The sequence below is a fragment of the Hermetia illucens genome, chromosome 1, assembly GCF_905115235.1.
Source record: "Hermetia illucens chromosome 1, iHerIll2.2.curated.20191125, whole genome shotgun sequence".
Classification (NCBI taxonomy): domain Eukaryota; kingdom Metazoa; phylum Arthropoda; class Insecta; order Diptera; family Stratiomyidae; genus Hermetia; species Hermetia illucens.
This window is the reverse complement of record NC_051849.1, coordinates 71,316,081-71,340,922: the sequence shown is the minus strand read 5'-3', so window position 1 is coordinate 71,340,922 and position 24,842 is coordinate 71,316,081. Positions and strand designations below refer to the sequence as shown.

The window sequence follows — 24,842 nt, the reverse complement described above, 5'->3', positions numbered from 1 at the left end:
GTCATCCCGTGTGTCAGGTTGGAAAAGTCGATTTTTTTTGCATGAATTGTATCTATATATAGAGGAGAATATGTGGGCAAGGGGATTTTCCGATATTCCGAGTCGTTCAGAAATTACAGTGTTAAACAGGTAAGGAGTTTGCAGCCGCGGCTAGAGTACTCCATGAGAAAGAGCATCGAATCTTTTTTACCTGTTAGTTTTTTACCTGAGCCTTATAAATTCGAACACAGGTATAAATATAAAAAGATGGAAAACCAATCAATTGTCTAAACTTATTTGCTGTTTGGAATAAAAAGGATAATCCAGTCTAGAGTGAGCACTGAAAGGCTTTCATGGGAATCGATACTTATCAGAGAAGAAAAAGGACTTCGCATCAACATCAGCAAAGTAACTTTTAGCAAGCATGAACATGGATGTTCGAATTGCGACAAGTTTTGTATATTGTATATTGGATTTTGCTGAAGTTTTTTCCGGCAATTCTGCAAATAATAAAATATACGTAGTAGTAAAAAAGGAATGGGTAGGACATGTCCAGAAAAGAATGGGAACAATGAGTCGTCAAATGCATTGATCTGGACTTTCGCTCCTAAACACCCTCATTCTGGAGCCAAGGATGTAGAAATAGTCACTTTTCTGGCTGTAATTATTTTACTCAATGGCATTCTCAAAATCCAATGTCAAGTTGGTCACATATGTCAGGTTTATGCCGACCGCCTAAATGAAGCGCCAATTTGGCGGTCCGAACGACGATCGACTGACCTCGCTAAAAGAGCCAGAATTGAAACCAGAGAGCAACAATCGGCCTTACAAGACTTATTTGAAGAAACGGAGGGTACTCTCTATGGACCAGGTATAGCAGATTAATGGTGAGCTAAAATTTCACTGTTGATAATCACATTTAAATTTTCAAATGCGTTTTTCTCGAAACTGCATCTTGAAAATCGGCTGCCACCATAGCTCAAAATCTATCCAACCAAATTCTTTGAAATTTTCACGACTTCTTTAATACATACTAGGATGATTGCAATCGGACGGGTCATTTTGTTTTTATTCATAAAAAAGCCGTAAAAAACACCAAAATCTAAAAAATTAAGTTTAAAAGCCCACCAAAAATTTACCTTTTAATATTTTCTAATTATCCTAGTTTGCGGACCGTAGAATATTGTCCATATTAAAACGCCGTTTAGTTTTTTTTCTTCTGATGAACAGAGCGCCCTCCAGCATGGCAGCAGAAAAACACCTTTTTTTGGAGATGGGTGCATAAATTGATACGTATTCCAAAAACTGGCTATGACATCAAGCTGAAAAATTTATCACATATGCAAGAGATATCAATAAACATACGGTGAAAAAATCACGTTTCTATCTTTATCGAGTCCTCCAAAATAATTTTTCAAAAAAAGGCAAAAAAAACGGCCTTCACACGGATGACCCCCTTAATGGCTACTTCAAAATGCTGTAATTTATTATCGGCAACTTGAGCAACGATTGAATTTTTATTATCAATAATCCGAAACTTCAACTCGAACGCCGAACAGTTGGCTGGATGAAAATCATATAAACGCTCTTCTATGACCTGCACAAACCCCTCACTTCAATCCGATCAAACGTCTGTGATAAATCATTGACAAAAAGTTCAACGTAATTTAAAAAAAAAAGACCTGTAACCGCCAACCAGCAAGAGCAGGCGAGACTTCCAATGGATCTGATTTTTTGGCTTGTTGACTCCATGCTTCAGAACTATCGTGCAGTTATTACTACGAAATGATATGTGACAAATTATTGAACTTCTAATTCGCATATTTGTCCATTTTTTCATTTTTATTGAAGTTTTTGGTAAGAAAAACTCGTATTTTAAATATTGACGAAAGCGGTAAAAATGCAAGCGGTTCCTATATGACAACTGTTTTCGAAAATTGAAATTATACTTTTTATTCTATATAAAATATGCTACAAAATCATATAGAAACATATAATATAAAGATTATAATATATTTGTGCACTGTTCAGCGACTAGTAGCTCTAGCCTATTTATCGGACATCTTAGGATAACATGAAGTTTTCGCCTTTTCTCAATGTCTGGCCTGCCCAAAATTAGCCCCGCCTCATTATCATTTAACACGTCTAGAGGTATCTAGCCCGTACACCAGCGAAGTTCTTCATTTGTTAGAATCTCAGGCAAGATTATCCCAATGATGTGGCGCAGACATGAGTTGATGAAAGCTTAGAGCTATCGAGTAACTAACGACTAGCATATAGTAATGGAGTACAATACTTCTTTAAGGAGGCAGTGCGACTTCCCCTTAACAGAATAATAACTTAGTAGTACAGTGAAAGCGTTGAGATGGAACAACAACATGAAATTGTTGCTGAGATAGCTATTTCAGGTTTTGAATAAAACAGCGAATGGTGATTTAGCACTGTTTATGCATCAAGCCACATCGAATTCTGTACACCATCATCAGCGCTTCCTAAATATATAAACTATTCGACGCCGGATTTCAAATTCGACATATGTCACTCTAATAGTTTCTCTGAAATGCCACTTCTACGTAGAGCATTCCAAATACACTCCCTACTCACACGATTAAACCCCTTCTATCAATCGACGAAAAGCAGGTTAGAGCGGAATATATCCAGATCGGGATCCGCTCTGGCATTTGTCTTTCAAGTTTTGTCCTTTGTTAAATTATAGAATTATGTTATTGTAAATTAAGTTATTGTCTTTGCGACATCGAAAACACAAAAAAGCTCCTTAAACTGTCGCATCAAGATAGGGGACCTTCTTAGAAATCTAAAAAATCATCCTCTTCCTCCACTCACTGAGAAGTATCTACTAGGATTTACGGAAGAGTGACAACTCTGCTGCGCTTGATGGCAAAGGTGATTTCATTTTTATTTGGAGGAGCAGTTCATGTCCGCGTGTTAGAGTGGTACATTATCCGCAAGAGGAGCAACTTCACCGGTTAAGAATCGATGAGAAGTGCTCCTTCCGAACTCAGCCAAGCCTTGTAACATTTTTTTGGGACGTTGCCAACCACTCCACATGCAGCAAAGATAAAAGCATTTTTGATTGCGGCTCAACGCTCATGAATTTTCTCGGGCGGTTAGTTCAGAGTTTGTGGCTGTCTGGACCACAGTTAGATACTAGACAGCTACCACACTCCCCCTTGCCCTCAAGGGGGGAAATCAGTGCGAGTACACACGATTTCAAATTGTTTTGCCCTTGAGCATGAGCGAGATGTAACGAAAATCCGAGCTGATCGGGTTTTCGGTACATCTCGCTCATCCTCAAGGGCAAAACAATTTGAAATCGTGTGTACTCGCACTCATTTCCCCCCTTGAGGGGCAAGGGGGAGTGAGGTAGCTGTCTAGTATCTAACTGTAGTAGTACCAGAATAGCAAAAGCTCGCCGATCTCTCTCTTACCAATACGATTTGACGAAGATTATGCCTTTTCCTTGTTTAGCGTCTCTGATGTGTACAGATAAGCTTCTGCAAGACCATTTGCAAGTGGAGTCATTTTTAGTAAGGGTACTGCCTATAGTAGATCTACTGTGGTCTGGACGACAGCCATATTCAGATGATTCTTAAGCGTACTGTTGATGACGATGAGGTCGATTTGGTGTTGGTTGCCAGCCAGTGTACTCAAAAAGTATACAAGCAAAAATTCCACAGGAAAACGATTAAGATGTATAACTTTGCTCCGTTTGGGCGCATTGATGACGAAGAAAATTTCGCTTTTGTTTGGAAGAGCAGTCCGTATCACGGTACGCTACGGTCGCTTTCACCGAATGTTGTAAGATTGAGAATTATATCGTGGGTGAGAAACTTTCCGTCAACATCCCTCAAAGGACTGTCGAAAGCCTCACGACCAAATGCAAAATATTCCTTGATGTGGCATACGGCAATGAAATCGTTGCTATTTACAGCAACGTCAACTTACCTGTAAAAAGCTTCGACAGAATTCTTTTTGCCACGGCACACATCAGGGAATTTGTCACTAAAACCCGGACATAATGTAAGTCGAATTTTTAGAATCAGGTGTACCTCCTCTTCCTACCTGAGATGTACTAATAAATGTTATACACAATGTCTTTTGTTACCCACCCGCGCTGTAAGGGGGTCTATAGACCTTTTTTTAACATTCAAATAAAAAACATGAAATCGAACTTTATGGTGAAAATTTTATGACGATTGAAAAGAACAATCTATGGCATTTACTTTTTAAAATCTATCTCGTTTAAATATTGCCCGCGATTACGCTTTAAATGGTTCGTCCTATATTACTGGTATCTCACGAATAACGCAAGTAATGCGGACTTTCAAAGCGTTAATTGAAGCTGGTTTATCACTGAAGACCAGAGGGTTCACATAAACCAAAAAAAAATGGTCCAAAGGAGTGATGCTGCATGATCAATTAAGTGCCTACCGAAAAGATTTCCCAAAAAGTTCATCGTTCCTCACTCTGTATGGAAGTAGCGAAATGATGCTCAAACCGAATCTTACTGAAATACCCATTCAGACGTAGTGCCCTGCCAGCGAGGAGGATGGTCAGTTAGAGCCTTAATTAGGAGGTATGCAGGAGTCGTGTGAAATGATTAAATCGGTAATTACCGAGGATAAAATCAGCTGAGCTATAAACAGCTTCTCCGCATATAAATCCTTGACCTGGTATAATGCCAGCCATGCTACAGAAACAGCAAGGTAGAATTATGCCATGACTTATAAAGATTTAGAAGATTATGCCGTGGCTTGTAGAGGTTTACCGGATATTCTATGCAATTGGACAGGGCAGGACAGGTGGTGGCGTCTTCGATGACTTGTTGATACATTGTGTAAAGAATGTTTCCTTCGATTATGAGTGAAATCATGAAGCACGTTGGGAAACGTGTGCATGTGGACTGCAAGACGCGGACTCGTTATAAATCCAACTTACGCGGCGCTAATGTTGTTTACCACGAAGATAAGTTTAACCGAATTCCAATTTGCGCGACTGATTGAGCAAGGATTGGGTTTCTCCTTTAATGTAAAGTGTCTCAGTGTGATCTCGTCTGTGTCAAATAGGAGACTGAACATACAACTGAGGGCTAAGAAGGCCTATGTAGCCTTCCACACGTGCAAGAGAACTTTTTTAAGGAAATAGAGTCTTCCGCCAAGAATTCTCTAGATGTACACAGTCGTGGGTCATACGGTCATATTGTCTGGTGGCAGGCGCTCAGCAAAAAGTACCGATATAGACTTATGATACAATGTTCCTCCCCGACGGATCAAAGATTTGTGGGATTAACGCGGGAGTTTTCTCGGATACAAACATCGTAACTGATGGTCTGCTAAAGTACTGACGATACTGGAAGTCTGCCAGTTGCTGGAGGATGATCTGAGCGCCGAACATAACATAACCATTCTGACCAGTAACCAAGCGGCTATTAATGCTTTATATTCATAGGCGACATCCTCCGGGCTAATGGCTAATGGGCAATGCATGGACGCGTTGAACAGTCTGGGCGGCATGATCAAAGACACGCTCGTCTGAGTTCGCGATTATAGAAACATTGAGAGGAATGAGCGAGGTGGCGAACCGGCCAAGCGAAACTCTCCTCTTAGCAGTTCCTCGGTGAGCACAGTCTGCAGCCCCTTGGGCACTGTCAAGAGCGGAATCTACTCACCTTACTTCACAGCCCCGTTGGCTTCAGATGGGCAAGATCGGTGCTAATACGTAAAAGATTACGGCGGTTTGCACGGGGCGGTGGCCTATAGAGGTCCATACCGCCAATTTGCAATAGGCGAATCTGCAGAAAGGAGAAAGAAACCTTCAGGTTCTTTTTTTTCGATTGCCGGGCTCTAGCTTTGGCCAGGTTGCGGACACTAGTTAATCCAATAATAATTAATAGAAGTAACTTCTCCTTTTCTTAATATGCATATTTGTACATATTTCGGCGGCCACTTACTTAAAAAATGTCTCGTACGTAAAAGAGGAGCTATTTGTTTTAATTATTAAGCAATCTTACAAGGATCAGAAAACGATATCTACTAGGTAATCCATTTTTTGAGGAGCACAAAAAAATCTACAGTTGCAGAGTGGGAGAGCTGCTATCCTTCATGAATACTACGGACTGGTCCTTAAGACCTTAGCTGAGTGAACTCCGCTTTCCTTGCTTTTACCACAGCGTTCATAGTCTTAGGAGTTTGTGATATTAAAATGGCGCAGTGCCGCGCTAATTGCGCTCCTAGAAGCGGTCACTGATACTTACCTAAATGCTAGAATAAAATTTCTAAAAAAGCAAAAACACCCAAAAGTTTTACAAAAACAATATATGATGTAGGTAGGAACTACTAATATAGAACTTAAATTGATAAGTCCTTACCACCTTTTCAGTTAACGTCGCAGTTGCGTCTGTGCATCTTCATTGGTATTGATTCTAATTGTGCTCTATGCACGTGGCTGCATTTGTGATCTAAATAAGATCACAATGTCACTTTATCAATTTTCTACAATTGTTTGTTTGGCTGCTTGGCTACGCGGATTCGCACAAAGAAGTGCTCTATAAACACAACATGCAATACATTAACACGCGCAGGATGCACACGATCTTGACTCGTCTTCAGACCGAATGATTCTTTTTTGTCCGTTTTTTTTTCGAGTTCCACCTACTGCATATACATGTATTTACATATGTACCCTTTTTTATCATTCATCATGTAGGTATTATACATATAATATGTTAATAAGGATTATACTTATATGTAGCTTTATATCTAATCAACGTGATGCAAAATGGGTGTATTTTAATTAAATAGTAGTATTAGCATATCACCCACAAGAAAAAGTAGAAATAAACTGAATGAATTCTGCAGAAATTCCATAAGAGAGTACTTATAATAATGACCAATAGTTTCATCAGACACTGCCTTATCTCTGCCCTGGGAGCAGCGTTACCGAAAGTGGTTACGGGTGGTAATCACCCCTTTATGTATAATCGTAAACACGACATAAATGCGAATTATATCTAAGTGAAAACCGCTTTATATTCAGACCCAAACTAGAACGAAGCGATGTTATTTTGTTTGAGGATTCAGGGAGTCCGCATCCGCCAGTAATTCTTTAGAAAATTTGGGTGTTTAGCTCAAAAAAAGGGGTCCGTAGACCACAATCGTGAAATAAAGTTTTTTCCAAACAAAACATTTGCTCATCTTTATTTATTCATTAGTAGAAAAGGGGAACACAACGATATGTGTATCTACAACTAATATATATTTCCATAATTGTCCACATTCAACTTTCGATAACCAACAATCCTTCCATCGAGAAAAGGAAAATTTATGACTAGTGAAATAACGGTCAATTTGAACGAAAAACGGTTGAAATGGAACATCTGCCTAGGGAAATTTTATAACCACGACTATTCCCATCGCATTGGATAATTCCCAACCACTTGTCAAGTAAATGTCATTACGCCATCGAGTGAACGTGATTTCCTACTTCTTGTAAATCCTAGGTCCACCTTTTGCGGGAAGAATACATTTTTGTTTTGCCGGCGGAACTGGACCGAATGTTTACGAATTTCATAAATGAATAAATAAACACGGAAGGGTGTGTTGATGTAAATCGGGCGAAAGTAGACATAATTTTCAATAAAGTCTAGATAGACTCGCGGCCCTTGGCATAGCCTCGATATTATTATGAGTTCTGGTTGAAGGATTGCATTGGATAAAAGACTCATAATTTGCAGACAAATCCAAGAAACTGTGTAGTCCCTGGGTACAACGAAAAGTCGTGATTACAACCGATAACGCAAGTGCAACTTTAAAAAGTGTTTCGCGACTGTTGTGCATAATGTCACGTAATAGTAGAAAAAAGGTCGAAAGCACCCCAGCTTCTGAATGTATTGTCTGTCAAGAGGATCTGGGGGATTCCCACCAGTTGGTTTTCGATGAAGTCGGGGTCGAACTTGAGCTGCAGAAGCTTCTCTTCGAGTGTTTCAATTTGAAAGTTGTCCAGGACAAGAATATAAAGCAGGCGGTTTGCGACAATTGTCTAAATGACCTCATTGAGACTGTTGATATCCACCAAAAAGTTGTTGAAGAACAAACGTCGAATCCAGCTGGCGAAGGGCCATCCGGAGGAACAGGGAATAAGATCATACCAACTGGCGACGATGCCGAAATTTTTGATAACGAATCGGCTGTGGAAGTGCTTGATTCAGAAGATGAGCTTACGGAAGAAATGCTCGAAGAAGGTCTTCTGTACAGTGATCCAGATAGTGAAGAAGATGACGATGTTGGCTTAAAGAATAATTCGTTAAGTGTTGGCGATGATGACAGCAAAGATGCAGAGGAAGGCCATACAGAAGGCAGCCAAATGGGCCTGGATGAAGATGGTGAGAACATTAAATTGAAAATATTTAACCTTAATTAGTGGTTAATTATTCGTAGCTTAATTAGCGATGATATGTTTAACTTGAAATAGGAACTGTTAATCTATAATTTCCTCCGGATGGTTGCATCCGTCAGCTATTCAGTTATCAGCGTATGGGTATCACACAATTACAGTACATATTTAATCGGTTTGTCGGAACTTTCAAATATGATCAGCATAGATACATCTAGTTCTCTTAACCCAAGTTTTGTATTAATTTTCATTTATTGGCAAACATCCTCCGCAACACTTTTTACCTGGTTATGTTTGATTTGCTCTTGCTTATCTCCGTTAAGTCTGTATGTTTACCCGTAGTATCCTATGAATACTGTCAAAACCTATCATCTTTTACTGAAACCACTTGCCAACAATGTTTTCAGCAAATGGCGCAGCACGCCAAGAACGCTACGTGCCACCGTTGTTGGCCTCCCTACATACCTTCAATGAGGAGCTTGTCCTACTCAACTGCTCTATACCATACGTTTTGAGGGTGGCCCACCCGCTAGCCAGCCTGAGATAGTGGGTTCCACTGCATGGCATAGCTAGCAATGGAACTATTGCTTTTTCTTAATGCGTGTCCTATCCATCGCAACGTCTGCCTTTTAAGTAGCATCCGCTTGTATTTGATCCAGAAAAGTATCGGCGAAATTATGTGGGTAGCGACTTCCCATATGCTACCATACTCTTATAGCACGAGACAGCCTCAACTAAATGTTGTCGTTGCCAAGGTGCATTTTCAGATTTTTGACAAAATAACGAAGGCGGATCTACCGTTGTTAGCACTTTGAGTTATATTAACTTTGGGGTCCCCTTCGGCAGAAAAAATGCTTCTTAAATATCAAATTTGATAAAAACCTTCAATGCTCTACTTATTAAATAGGAAGAGGGCTATAACCCGTTGAGAATCTTGACCCTTCTCCGAATCCATGATTCGGCGGGAGACAAACAGATGCATGGCGTATTCGAGGTGATTGAGGAAGCGGGACCAGTGTTGGGCATATTTGTATTCGTAAATATGAATACGAATAACTTCGTACGATGATTTTCTATGAATATGAATACGAATGCGGGTCATCTAATCCGTATTGGTGAGGATGATCCTGCTCGGAAAATCAATAAGGACAATATATATATATATATATCAAAGAAAAAGACGAGGCAGACCATGCCTGAGATGGAGCGATGGCGTAGGTCAGGACGCGGCACAGCTTTTAGGGATATCGAATTGGTGGACCTCGGCGCAAAACCGGGAGTCTGGAATTCCTTATTAAGGCAGGCCTAGACCGGATACCGGTTGTTGCGCCGTTGATGATGATGATGAATACGAATACGGCTGTATTCTCACCTTCTCTCTCCGAAAGTAAATACAAACATATTCGTATTTACGAGTACGAATACGAATTCTGTTTGAATAATATTTCTAAGTGCAAATAATTTGTACTGAAATGTTAGCCTGGATAGCGAATATTAGCGGTTTAGTGATCTGATCATGTTCCACGTGTGTAGTCCGACTTAATCTCCAATAAGAAAATTGACAGGCGTTGCAGGTGTAGAAAAAAAGTATGTACATATAAACTCGAAAGATATTTTCAAACCTGAAGAATTGCTTGGGAAGAGAAGGTACTTGAAAGCAAAGACATAACATATTCTTCTTTTTCTCATCAGACAGGCAAATAGCTGTGTAAGACCAATGTCTGCTTCAGATAAATTTTTGTTTCTGATAAATATCTGTTTCAGGCAATGTCTGCTTCTGTATCAGGCAAATGTCTGAGGCCGCCTCAGACCAATGTTTGAGTTTGGCTTAGACATCAGACAGTCTGTATCAGACAATTGGCAGACAGGTCTGGGTCTGAAGCAAACAACGTGCATATAAATAATTGTCACTTACGAAATACGCATATATAATATAAATATTCATGTTTCTAAGTGGAGAATAGTCCAGGTCACAGTGGACTCTTATATTTGTACGCATCTCAATTCACCATTTCGGCTTACAACCGACATGCTATTTTTACAAATCACAAAGAACTGGCCAAATATTCCATTTTGGATCATTTATGTATGTATCGTGAGGGGTTGTTTTGCAATTCTTACACATGTATATGCATATCTACAAGCTTCAAGCTGAAATTGGGAATTGAGATGTATATGTCCACTCGGAGTTGGACTATTCTCCATTTAGAAACTTAAGTCTGAGTCTAAAGCAGCCTCAGAAATTTGCCTCATTCAGAAATAGACATTGAAACAAACATTTATCAGAAACATACATTTATCTACAACAGTCATTCGTCTGTATATGTCAAATATATCCAACACTGCTCCGAACAAGGCTGCATAAAGTTCGGACCATTATTGAAAGAATTGCGATCTCCTGCAATTTTGTTTCGTGATGCGGTAAACGTATCTAAAATCGTTTTTATTTGCAGCAGTTTCCGCTATATCGGCGCAATAATAAATTTCCTTTTGTCATGCGTACACTATTCTACACTCCCCGAGATTTCCCACAGAGTTCGCGCGGCCATACGCAGTCAGTCAGTCATATCTTATGGCACCTCTTTGGACGTGGCACCGCAACTAAGTAGCCCCTTAATCGCTTTCCAATACTCGTCAATATTTCCAGGCGGAGTATGCTAGTCTTCGTCCAATTAGCAAACTCTCCCAATGTCAAACGTTTAGATTATGCAAGCGGTCGTTGTTGAACTTACGATCGAAACTAAGCGAGCATCAAATGATGCCTTTTCGGGCCGATGCCTCTATCAAAATTTGCTAAACGAAATGTCAAAAGTATTTAATATAATTGCTAACAAATTTCAAGTGATTTAGAAATCGTACAAGCAGCAAATAGTGTGGATCCTTCAACATAATATATGTTGACAACATCGTCATCATCATCAACAACCGGTATCCGGTCTAGGAACTCCAGATATCCCGGTTTTGCGCCGAAGTCCACCAATTCGATATCCCTAAAAGGTGTCTGCCGTCCTAACCTACGCCATCGCTCCATCTTAGGCAGAGTCTGCCTCGTCTTCTTTTTCTACCATAGATATTGCCCTTATAGACTTTCCGGGTGGGATCATCCTCATCCATACGGATTAAGTGATCCGCCCACCGTAACCTATTGAACCTGATTTTATCCACAACCAGACGGTCGTGGTATCGCTCATAGATTTCGTCGTTATGTAGGCTACGGAATCGTCCATCCTCATGTAGGGGGCCAAAAATTCTTCGGAGGATTCTTCCCTCGAACACGGCCAAGACTTCGCAATTCTTTTTGCTAAGAAACCAGGTCTCCGAGGAATACATGAGGACTGGCAAGATCATTGTCTTGTACAGTAACAACTTTGGCCCTATGGTGAAACCTTCCGAGCGGAACAGTTTTTTTTAAAGCTGAAATAGACTCTGTTGGCTGACAACAACCGTGCGCGGATTTCATCGTCGTAGCTGTCATCGGTTGTGATTTTCGACCCTAAATAGGAGAAATTTCCAACGGTGTCAAAGTTGTAGCCTCCTATCTTCATTGTTTTCGTTTGACCAGTGCGATTCGATGTTCTTTTGGTTTTGGCGCTGAAGTTGCCACCATGTACTTCGTCTTGCCTTCATTAATATGTAGCCCAAGATCTCGCGCCGCCTGCTCGATCTGGATGAAGGCAGTTTGTACGTCTCGGGTGGTTCTTCCCATGATGTCGATATCGTCAGCATAGGCCAGTAGTTGGGTGGACTTGAAGAGGATCGTATCTCTTGCATTTACCTCAGCATCACGGATCACTTTCTCGAGGGTCAGGTTAAAGAGGACGCATGATAGGGCATCTCCTTGTCGACATGTTGATGTCGAATGGCCTCGAGGGTGATCCTGCTGCTTTTATCTGGCCTCGTACATTGGTCAGCCTAGTCAGTCTTATCAATTTCGTCGGGATACCGAATTCTCTTATGGCCGTGTACAGTTTTATCCTGGCTATGCTATCATAGGCGGCGTTAAAGTCAATGAATAGATGATGCAACTGTTGTCCATATTCCAACAGTTTTTCCATCGCTTGTCGCAGAAAAATATGTTGACAACGTCTACGAAAAAAGCGTCACTTGAATATTATGTTAAGAATCTTAATATCGATATAGTAATATTAGCAGAAATTTTCAATTATGGCGAAAAAAGTAGCAATTTCTCTCCTTTGATTTCAATACCATTAAAAGAAGACCAAACTTGTAATCGCGTTTAGACACAATATTGCTTTCCAAAGAGTTCCATATCAAACAAACCTTGACATTATCGTAGCTTGCATTAAAAGTCTACAATCCAATACGACAATTGTTTCCGTATACCTTCCACCTGCTCAGCAGCTAGCCTACACCCTGTCCCAATATAAGACTATTTAACAGTATTGCAAAAGATGTGCTGGGCAGGGACCGGTTTCCTGGAGAAGAGCCACTACACCATATATTATAGCGGCCATCCAGTAAACCATGTGTTCGGAGTGCGTTTCCTAGTCAGCCGAAGAATGAAACCTACAGTTCTACCCTTTAAGACCAGTCTTTTTTGAGTAGGTCACACTCCCAGGCCAGGAGTATTTTTTTTATTTCCCTATTCTGTTGAGGAGTTTACAGTTGATGTTGAATAAGTATTAGTATACATGTGGCCTCCCATGTAAACTCAATTTGCATCAGATTGATACATATGGCGCTGTACGTGTTAAAGGAGAAAAGTGTGTTGGAGGTAAATTTTCCAAAGAAAGATTGACTGTTCTTGCAATAGCAAATATGACTGGATCAGAAAAATTTAAACTTGTGGTTATTGACAAAGCTAAACGGCCTCAATGTTTTAAAAATGTTAAATGGCTACCTGTTGAATATGAAAACAACCCAAGAGCCTAGATGACGTCAGCATTATTTGAAAAAAATTATTGCGCGATTAGACAATAAACTTATTCGGCAAAAAAAGAAAATTTTATTGTCCTTGGGTAAAATGTATCAATCAATAAAACTAATCTTTCTTCCTCCAAATACTACGGTAGTTCTCCAACCAATGGATCAGGGCGTAATGAAAACACATTTTAGAAAACTTCAAATCATGCAACTTTTAAAAGACATCGATGAAAAAGGTGTTCCTGAAAAGTTACATATTCTTGAGGCCATTTTTCTAATTTCAAAAGCTTGGGATCGTATTTCTTCACGCACAATAGCCAATTCTTTTGCACATGCTGGATTCAATTTAAACGTAACAAAAGACTCGTGGTGACCGCTAGGAGGTCTTTCTTAACGAAAAGCTGCAGACGGAGAAGGATTAAGGCGAATCTCCCGCGCCTAAAAACGGGACAAATTGTACCAACTGGTCTTCCAGGTTGGGGGTTGCGTAGGGCTGACAACCTTACACGGAAAACAACTTGTTACGAAGCCACAACAGGAGCCTCGGACTGGACGGATTACACAGCGACGAACCCGGCGACGAGAAAGGAATAACTATTTGCGCATTTTCTCATGGAACGTGCGCTCCCTGTACAGAGACGAAGCTGCTGAGCAGCTAGCCGATACCATGTCCCAATATAGGGCTGATGTAACAGCGTTACAGGAGTTGCGTTGGACAGGGACCGGTTCCCTGGAGAAGAACCGCTACACCATATATTATAGTGGCCATCCAGTAAACCATGTGCTCGGAGTACGTTTTTTAGTCAGCCAAAAACTGAAACCTGCTGTTATCGGCTTTGAAAACATAAGCGAACGGTTATGCACTCTGCGTTTGCGAGGCAAGTTTAGAAATATAAGCCTCATTAAAGTTCACGCCCCTACACAGGAGACTGCAGAGTCGGAGAAGGATACCTTCTACGAGGCAGTAGAACGAACCCTCGAAGCCTGTCCCAGATATGATATCAAAATCATACTTAGGGATTTTAACAGTCAAGTAGGGACGGAGCCCGTATTCCAGCGATACGTTGGCTCACATAGCTTACACGAAAATACAAATGATAACGGACTGCGGTTTATCCAATTAGCAGTGTCACGCGAAATGGTTGTTGAAAGTGCCTGGTTTGCGCGGAAAACCGGCCACAAATATACATGGGCCTCTCCCGACGGGACCACTTTCAACCAAAATGACCACGTCTTGGTTGAACGCAGCCACCTCTCATTCTTGATGAATGTCAGAACATATAGGGGGGCCAATATAGACTCGGATCACTATCTCGTTGGCATGGTGCTCCGAGCTCGAATAACAACACCACCCAGAATCCACAACACAGCCCTCCGCGTCACCTATAAGAGGGAAATGGATGCCGCAATAACTGCAGTCAACAGAGGACCTGGAGATGAAGCATCAACAAATGATCTTCACAACCACCTGACGAACGTTATCATTGATACGGCCACAAACATACTTAACCCCAGACGCAAAAGGAGTCGGAACGGCTGGTTTGACGATGAATGTAAGCTAGCAACGGAACGGAAGAATGCCGCATACCGAGTAATGTTGCCTTCTCAAAGAACGCGATCACGCGCAGAGACTTATCACGAACTCCGTCGAGCGGAGAAGCGACTTCACAGACGGAAAAAGGAAGCCTGGGAGAACCAATAAGTCTGTGAACTAGAAAAGTACAGGGAGCAACCGCACCAGGCGCAGAATTTTTACCAACAAGTCAACAGGATGAAGCCTTATACACCTCGATGCTTATCCTGCCCAGACAAAGAGGAAAATCTGATTTCCGACAGAATGGGCATATTGGAGCGATGGGTTGAGTACTTTGATGAGCTACTGAACAACCAGAACATCGGCGAGTTGGAGGTCCCGCCTACTGAAGACGACGAAGAAATACTGCCACCACCAAGTATAGGAGAAAGAGTCCGTGCAATTGATGGGCTAAAAAATCATAAGCCGCCACGAGCCGATGGAATTCCAGCCGAATTGGTTAAATATGGAGGCGACCAGTTACACCAGTGGTTCATCAACTGATGCTCAAGGTATGGGATAGCGAATCAATGGCTGAAGATTGGCGAAGAGGCATTATCTGTTTCATACATAACAAGGGAGATATCACACAGTGCAGCAATTATAGAGGTATCACGTTGCTGAGTACCATCTATAAGATATTCTCCGCTATCTTACCAGGCCGGATAACCCCATACGTCCAGAACCTCATTGGCCCATACCAAAGAGGCTTCACTCCAAGCAAATCAGCAACAGATCAGATTTTCTCTCTTCTTTCTCTCTCTATTCATCGACTTTAAAGCAGCCTATGATAGCATAGCCAGGGTAAAACTGTACACGGCCATGAGAGAATTCGGTATCCCGACGAAACTGATAAGACTGACTAGGCTGACCCTGACCAATGTGCGAGGCCAGATGAAAGCAGCAGGATCATTCTCAAGACCATTCGACATCAACAAGGGGATGCCATATCATGCATCCTCTTTAATCTGGCCCTGGAGAAAGTGATCCGTGCTGTTGAGGTAAATGCAAGAGGTACGATCCTCCTTAAGTCCACTCAACTACTGGCCTACGCTGACGATATCGACATCATGGGAAGAACCACCCGAGACGTACAAACTGCCTTCATAGGCGGCGCGAGATCTTGGGCTACACATCAATGAAGGCAAGACAAAGTATATGGTGGCAATGTCAAACGGTAAGAATAAGGATAGGAGAATACAACTTTGAGACCGTTGATAATTTCTCATATCTAGGGTCGAAAATCACAACCGATAACAGCTACGATGATGAAAACCGAACACGGTTGTTGTCAGCCAAAAGAGCCGATTTTAGCTTACAAAAACTGTTCCGTTCGCGCTTACTGTACAAAACAATGATCTTGCCAGTCCTCATGTATTTCTCGGAGACTTGGGTTCTTAGCGTTCGAGAGAAGAATTATGCGAAGGATTTTTGGTCCCCTACATGAGGATGGACGATTCCGTAGCCTACATAACGACGAAATCTATGAACGATACCATGACCGTCAGGTTGTGGATAAAATCCGGCTCAATAGATTGCGGCGGGCGGATCACTTAATCCGTATGGGTGTGAATTATCCAGCCCGGAAAGTCTATAAGGGCAATATCTATGGTAGAAAAAGAAGACGAGGCAGACCCTACCTAAGATGGAGTGATAGCGTAGGTCAGGACGCCAGACACCTTTTAGGGATATCGAATTGGTGGACCTCGGTACAAAATCGGGATGTCTGGTGTTCCTTATTAAGGCAGGCCTAGACCGGATACAGGCTGTTGCGTCGTTGATGATGATGGAAAGACTCGTTTAATGAAGATGATTTACTGCCCCTTGCGGATAATCTACCTTTAGCTCAATGGGTCCGTACGTTGGCTGTAGATGACCTGACAATACAAGTATGTTGGAAACATTTTTCAAGTATTGATGACGAAATGAAATTTTAACTTTCACAAACCCTAATCTGAATTCAGACATAAATAACGGCGAAATAAAAGTGGATGAAACTATCGATTTCCAGCCACCTTTAGACGATACATGATTTTTTTACATTTAATGAAGGTTTGAAAGAAGATAAAACAGATTTTACTTTATTATATTTAGAAAAAGTAATTGAAAGGCACTTTTTAGAAAACAAGGAATCGCAACAACAAATCAAAAAGACATTTTTTTTGTTAAAATGAAACCAAAATCATCTGAGCCATGTTGTTGAGTAAATTACGCAGAATGTATAATGTTTGTTGTACTCATTTACCTTACTCTTTTTTTTTATCATAAATAAAAAGTATTTTTGGGGTATTCATCTGGTGCATGCATATTGCTACCTACGGGTATAACGACCGAATTTTACCGGTTGCTTCGAGGTCGTTATAAAAGATATATACTGTATATTTTTGAAGCATACGGAAGGAAAAATATACAACAAACGTTTTCAAAAAAAACTCATTTCCATCATCATTTCATCCATTGTGCCTCTGCTGAGTGTTTGTGTGAGATTTCATTAGCTGGAAAAATTGTTAAACGTTATAATAGTGTTTTTTTTTTCAATACGAAAAATGTATTTCCACGACAACTACAAAAAATGCGTTTTTTATCAGATGAAGAATTTTATGAGAACATCGATTACCTTGAGGACATGGATCAGAATTTCGATTTTCGATCGTACAAAATGCAAAGTCTAAATAGTAAATTCGACGACATCATTTTTCCATCGGACATTATTTGCCAGGTAAGCCAGGTGTGAAATTATTATGATAAACCATTAATACGAACAATAAGTAACATAATGAAGTCAATATTGCACATTGTGATTTCGTGGGTATTAAACAACTGCTACGTTTTCATTACTAATAGGTTCATTAAATGCGGGACATTTATTACCTTGTTATGTTTCAATAAATTACAGCTTTGTACAGAATCATTCAGCAAGCATGCTGAACTGATGGAACATATAAAAACTCTTCACGGCGCAGATGGTTCTTACACCTGTGTATTGGCCGACAATTGTGAACCAGCCACTAATTTCGATGATATGGCATACCATTTAGTATTTAAGCACTATGATTTGAATAAGTGAGTACGCTATTGCGATATTTTCCCGCCATTTTAATATATAATCCCACCGGTATCCAGCATCTCCTTGTATGCCCAATGTCCGTCTTGTGCAAAACGATTTTCTACGTTCACGACATTCAACAAACATTCTTGCAACGACACTAAAGCTTTATCACGAGCGCTTACGCAGTGTAATAAATGTGGAGATCTTTTCCAATCCAATAAAAGGTAGTAAATAGAAAAATTCAAATTAAACCAGTTAAATTAACTATTTTCCCTTCTTTTAGATATCGATTCCACTTACAGTTTCATTTAGATGATCATAGACCAAAAGGTTGTCTCATCTGTGATAAGATGTTCGCTGATGAGAATCATCTTTTTGAGCATTTGTTCTACGAGCATGAGGAGCATACGGATTTCACTTGCATAAGGTATGGAAATATAACAGTGTTCATGATTAAAACAAGTTACTGACACTATCATGGAAAATTATTCGCAGATGTGATCGAGTATTTACCACTGAGGAAAACCTAGCTAGCCATAAAAAAGTGCATGAGATTGGAAGGTCTTTCAAATGCCAAATGTGTCCGAAATCTTATTTATATAATCAGCAACTTAAAGATCATGTGGTAAGACTTTATTTTAAAAATTTTAATCAGATTAAAACTTTCTAATGAATTGATCATTTAGCTTGCACACCACAGTAATAAGAGGGCATTCCAATGTCACATCTGCGGGAAATATTTGTACAAACAATCCTTGCTAAACAAACATATTACGCTCCACGATAAACCAGAGGAAAAAGAAGTGTCTTGCTGCAGTATCTGTGGATTCGTTGGAGAAAGCGATGCGGATACTGAAGTATGCTATGCACTTTGCAATTATTATGTAATGATTGTTAAAATCATATTGCTTTGCTTTAGGATCACATTCAAAAACATCACAAAAATGATTCGGAAAGCTACATTGTCGTCGAGAAAATCGACGTGGCCTATTGCTGTGAGTACTGTGAAATGGCTTTTCAAAATAGGGAAACCTTACGCACACATCGAAACACCCATTCGAAAAATCAGTTCTTTTGCAATATGTGCCCGTTAGTGTATGATGAATTCAAAAAACTGAAAACACACAAGCTTACGCACGTGGATTATGTGGATAAAAGAAAAACTTTTCCAGTAATGCGTCACTATTTATGCGATGTGCAGGTAGGTGGCAACATGTGTTGATACCAGAAGCACAATTTTGATATTTATAATTGTTCTTGTCTTTTCAGGATTGTACGCACAGCTATCTGCAGTGGACAACTTTGCGATCTCATAAAAGGAATAAGCATTTAAACAAAAATGTTTTCACTTGCCCAAAGTGTTCAGAGGAGTTCACAAATTCGTAAGTATAACAGTCCAGTTGAAGCGCCCAATGGTTGAAATTGAATGAAAGTAGTTTTTAAAGGTAGATGCTATATAACACGTCAACGGTACCTATATTCCATCGATGTTCCCGAAAAGTTTACACTTTTCTTCGCAAGGATAATAACGTGATGTAGTTTGATTATCCCTTTCAGTGAAGCGTATGCAGCTCACAGGCTTTCATTGTTAATATCGTTGCTGAAATTCATCTAACTACATCAAATTTTCATTTACGTCTAACCAACCGTTTAACATACCGTCAGTAGGCGCAGTTATTTTATATTAGTTAGACCATAACAGTCCTCCATTAATTATAGTACAATTTCTGATTGGCTCCTTTTCATATGGTAATTTATGGTTTAATAACATTTTCAAAAATTAGGACACGATCGATTTGACTGAAAGTGTAGCCATTTGGCGATCGCCATGCTTTTTGTAAATAAAAATTACAAGACGTCTTTAGTGATTGGGTAGAGTCTTTGCCTGATATAATATTATCGATGAAATATCTTAGCGCATTTCAGCGCTGGATATTTTCCTAACATAGCCTCTTTTTACCGTATCCTTCCTATCCTATATGGAGGATAGCGAATCAATCATACCTATGCGCCACCCTTTCGGTTTCAAGCAATGTACTTCAACTCCCGGCAAGATTTTACGTGGAGCTTACACTCTTCCTCCGCTGTTCTACGCCACGTAGTTCTAGAGCGACCTATTGTACTTGCCGGTCATCCTGAAATACCGAGTTCTATTGCATGCCATAGACTAGTGGGGTAACATGCTTTGATCACATCCGAAATGAGGATATCCGCGATCAATATAGGGTTGCGCCGATTGAGGAAATTTGCGACAGTGGCGATCTCGATGATATGGTCTCGTAATTCACGCTAACGGGAATTCACTTGCCAAGATTGGTCTGAACATCGAAGTCAAAGTCGCAATCAAAGGGTCGGCCTCGTGACTGCATCCAGATCAAGCTTTTGACAGAACAAAATGGCGCAGCCGATTACGACAAGGCTTGTGAACGAGATAAACGCTAAAGAAAAAGAAGATTGCATGGCGACGGAGATGTCATCCTTCCTTAAAGTGTGGCCTATTTACACGTCTATCGGCCAGGGTACTCCAATGACACGGCGCAGTTATTGATGATAGCTTGAAGTTTTCGAGTAACAGTGGCGATCACTTTCGATTTACTACTTCCACATAACAAAGAAAACATTGGTGCGGAATAATGTTAACTTGATATTATAACATTTGAAGTAACAATGCACTGGGAAATTCGGTGGAAATCTTATAATAAGTAAGTTTTATCTTCGACTGACTTTGTTGCATTACCGTTGTTGAGTCGTTTGAGAGAAGATGATATGGTTCATTGAATCTATCCACGTTCTCCAGCCAAGGCTGCATGAAGGTTGTCACCAATAACGGGAGGACAAAGTATCGGTGAGAAAATGTAACCCTGGCGGACTCCGTCTAGAATTCAAAATGTCGGGAGCATGCAAATACTCTTCCAATTTTCATGCTTAAAGCGAATGCTCCTCTTGGAATCTTAACAATCATACCCTTCTTCTACTCCCTGGGAAAAAATTTAAGGATAACAGGATTTCCAAATAAGTGGAATCAACAGTATTGTGAAAACTGCACGGATGCCCGAGATAATTTCGCTTTTATTTAGCCGTGTAGTTCTTATCCATGTGACGATAAATAGAGATATGCTATTGAGAATCCTGGGAAAGTGTTCTTTCCATATTTTAAGCTGCTCGTCATTGTGGCTGGTTGGTCAACGTCTTCCCTCTCTCTATCCTTAAGTGAACCAATGAAAAATTTAGGAGCAGATGAGGCTTTTGCACGATACGGTATACAAAAATCGATATTATTTGAGGCAGCTCCTGCTTTCCGTAGAAGCTCTTCAATTGTGCGAGTAGTCGCCGACATACCATGCAAATGAAGGAGCGCGATGATGATCATTTGATGGTCGTGCTCCTTCATTTGCAGATCCAAATTTACTGCCGATTGCGATGCAGTCGATTGATTGGTCGTACACTGTCGATGTTTTGAGACTCAACTCTATGCTCTGTGTCTTCAAAGACAAGGAAATATAAACTGCATTCACAAACCTCTCATCATTATCGTTACAGTCCCCAGGTGTTGTTAGATCTCACCTTCAGATCGCCCAACCCGATCGTAATGTGCTTTTTAGGAAACCTTTCCTGACCTGCATTCATTTATTCATAGAAAGTTTTTTCTCTGTGTTAGAAGTCTCCCCTAATGCAGTTGCGTAAGCATTAGTCCGGAGTCTGATTCACACTTGATTCCGATATGTATTTTGGAGTGCAATAGCAGAGTGCCACAAAACGGAGAGATGCTACAAGAGCCTTACCATGTAACGGATGTATTTTGGGGGCCCCCGATACCATTGGCGAGGAGTGTATGTACATTTCTTAAATTCAATTTGTGTCCTTGTATTTGCTTGTAGCCGCAAATCGTAACGGACAAATCCATTCTTATCCGAGGCGTGGTGACCAGTGCAATTGTGAATTTCCTTTTCTTACGTCGTGCGATATGTTGCAGTTTTCGATCTCTGCCACAATATTAGAACTTTTGTGCATCGGGCACGCCACAAGCTAGAGTGCAGCGATATTTAGAACTTCCATCTCTGCGGCTCAGTCCTTACCATCTTCATAAAGGCTGATCAAAATTACGTGTATTTTTTAGGACCACTACCTTTCTTTTCCACTGAATCATTAGTTTCAATCGAATATATATCGTTTATGAAAAAATATGTGAAAAACTTCGTATTTGCAAAATGAACTACTGTTTGTAAAATAAGCATCACTCCGCTTAATCACAACGTATTTTCGTCAGTGAGATGTTAATTGATTAAAGTTTGTAAAGTTTGGATCCTTGCTTCTGTTATGCGATTTGTGAGCCAATGTAATGGGTTAACCTGCCTGACGCACAATTTTCTTTTCAATGACATCCTTGTAAATTATTTGAATCACATTTGTATCTAAGTTCTATGAAGTATTTCGCCGTTTAGTTTTAAACAGTGACTTCACATGGACGTTATTTTTCTCGGAACTGTTCTTACATTACAATATAATTGAATTTTCGTTGAGGAGAAGGAGTCCTGAGTCCACATCCACTTGATGACGAACCGGACCAAGTGGGAAGCCTCTGCCCTGGACGATATTCCAGCGAACTTTTTTAAAATATTTGATTTTGTTTAGGAAATTGAGGAGTCCTGTCGCCATCGGCTTGATAGCTAATCGGACCAATTTGGAAGCAAATTACTACCACGGTTGTGGTGCACGGAGTCCTCAGCCTTGGGCAGGCACCAAAGCTGCATTTGTTTATGCCTTGCAGTTTCGTTCAGGGCAGAGGCACTTTATCAGACGCTTCGACTTTCTGCCCTAAATATAATTCATACACATATCAGGCTTTTGAATTTATATAAGGCGCAAATACCAACGCTTCGGATATGCTGCTCCCAGAGCAGAGGTGAGACAGCGTTTGATGAGATGCCTCTGCCCTGAAGGAAACTGCACACAAAAATATAATGAAAATGTAATATATTTGTCTTTACAATGATGTTGATCTTTTGAACACTTCAGTCCCTCACATGTCATTTTACAAAACTTCAAGTATTCTTAGACCGATGTCGTACCATTAGCAATGCCCTTCAAAAAAATTTAGCTTAGCCAAATTTTCTTGCAGCCGGTCATGCACAAGAGTATCAATCCGGCCAATATGGTGTCCACTGATGGAGAGGCCACTGGAGTAGCCGGCGAAGTCGGTTGTACCGAGTAATCCGGAAAGATGCATTGTGGCTTTTGGACAAGATGGCTCCGGTCATATCTACTGCGGGGGTCACTAGAACTATTGGGAGTGCAGTGGTAAAGGAACCACACTCATAAGCCCTCGAAAGGGCAAGAGGAACGGCAGGTGGCCAAACATCAGCTACTCGCAGCGACTGCCCGCACAAATTTTGTGTAATAAATGGCCGCACGGGAATGCGGATTATAGAGTATCTGCTGGTGTGCTTTCCAGGAAGTCATGGAAGGTCGTTTGTCCGGCAACGTTCATATTACTCGTCAACTATCAACCTCACTAAATAATCCAAAGCAAGATCTTTCAAGAACTCCGAACCTACGAAAACGAAAAGAACAACTAAAGAAAATGAACCTACGTTCAAAGTAATTAGAAACAAAGAATGAATCTGCATTCAACAGAAAATAGAAAGAAAACGAAAAATGGAAACCGAGCGTATGCTCAACAAAAAAAAAACTACGGTAAACCACAAGGCATTAAAAAAGGAAAATGCACCTACGCCCAACAAGGAGAAAAATGAAAAAGTTGAAACTCGCACGAAAGCTGTGAGAATATTCCTCACTCCAAAATCTCCAGGAAACTCGCTAACGCCAAAGACAATAATTATACCTAAAGTACAAACTGTGCTCTAATGAGAGAAATGTCGAAAAAGTGGCTTTCCGTCATAGAATTGAAGAAGATAACAAGCAAAAATAAAAAAGTCAATGCTAAAATCCACTCTTCTTTGTCGTGAATCCGAAAACGAAAAGAAAATGCCCCGTTGAAGACGCCCAGGCATAACATCTCGCTATAGTTTCCCTTTTCCAATTAAAATACAACGTGTTTATCCGTTCCTTTTTCCCTACAAAGAGGGAAGATGACAAGATCACGACAAAATCCACGTCAATCCAATTTTCGCTTTTTGAACTTGGAAAGTTGACCGGAAATGGGACATTCAGGCATAGCCTGAATTCGTACTATCAAAAAAGATCCTCCTCCCGACGTCTTTCAATCGTCATAAAGATAGAAATGCGAACAATTGCACTTCCATGTATAGCATTAGAAGCGAGAAAGAACGATATATTGCGGATGGGCAGGTGTTGCACATCGCTACAATCCACTGTTTTCAACCTAATACCTGCCCGCTTCACTTCCTCAATACGACACAAAAGTAAAAGCATTTTTTTTTCATTTTTCTTCCTTGCTTGGATTCAGAAAACTAATCGAATGCAAAGTATTGCGGACGGCCGGACATAGCATTTAGTTACAGTCCCCCGTTTTCCACTCAATACCCGCGGATTAACAGCTTACTCCTCGGCACAGAAGAGAAGAGATTAGTAACCGCACGTCAAAAGGCACTTCACTTCGAGGGGAAAAAGGTGTGCAACCAAAAACTTAGAAAAGAATGAAGTCAAGTGTGGAGCCTAACCGGGAACAAAGTTGGTGAGCTATTGTTTCTCTCTTCGGCACACCAAAACGAAGTTGATGGCTGGAATAGGCTATCTTCCATTGATTTACTTATTGAAACTAAATGAATGATTGATCCTACATTGGGCGCGATTTGTAATAACGAATGGATTAAGCGATGATCCAAAAGACCATGAGTGATCGGAGTCGACTCAGCACTTCGTCAGTTCATTGAATAGGTCTGTCTGTAATGACAGACCTGCATCCTCGAATCCCTTCTTCGATTAATTTCTGTTGCACACTATTATCTTAAAGCAAATGACGTG

The 24,842-nt window shown here is 40.5% G+C and overlaps 1 protein-coding gene across 1 annotated transcript in view; it reads left to right on the top strand.

Annotated features, from left to right (window-relative positions):
• The first annotated feature begins 7,321 nt into the window (after positions 1–7,321).
• Positions 7,322–24,842, top strand: part of LOC119647025 (zinc finger protein 595) — a 36,473-nt gene continuing 18,952 nt past the window's right edge. The window contains exons 1-9 of the mRNA XM_038047762.1: positions 7,322–8,380; positions 17,437–17,567; positions 17,745–17,911; positions 17,972–18,121; positions 18,181–18,324; positions 18,393–18,522; positions 18,584–18,754; positions 18,817–19,098; positions 19,167–19,279. Coding sequence (XP_037903690.1) covers positions 7,837–8,380; positions 17,437–17,567; positions 17,745–17,911; positions 17,972–18,121; positions 18,181–18,324; positions 18,393–18,522; positions 18,584–18,754; positions 18,817–19,098; positions 19,167–19,279 — 1,832 coding nt within the window. The 5' untranslated portion in view covers positions 7,322–7,836. The remainder of the gene's footprint in view (positions 8,381–17,436; positions 17,568–17,744; positions 17,912–17,971; positions 18,122–18,180; positions 18,325–18,392; positions 18,523–18,583; positions 18,755–18,816; positions 19,099–19,166; positions 19,280–24,842) is intronic.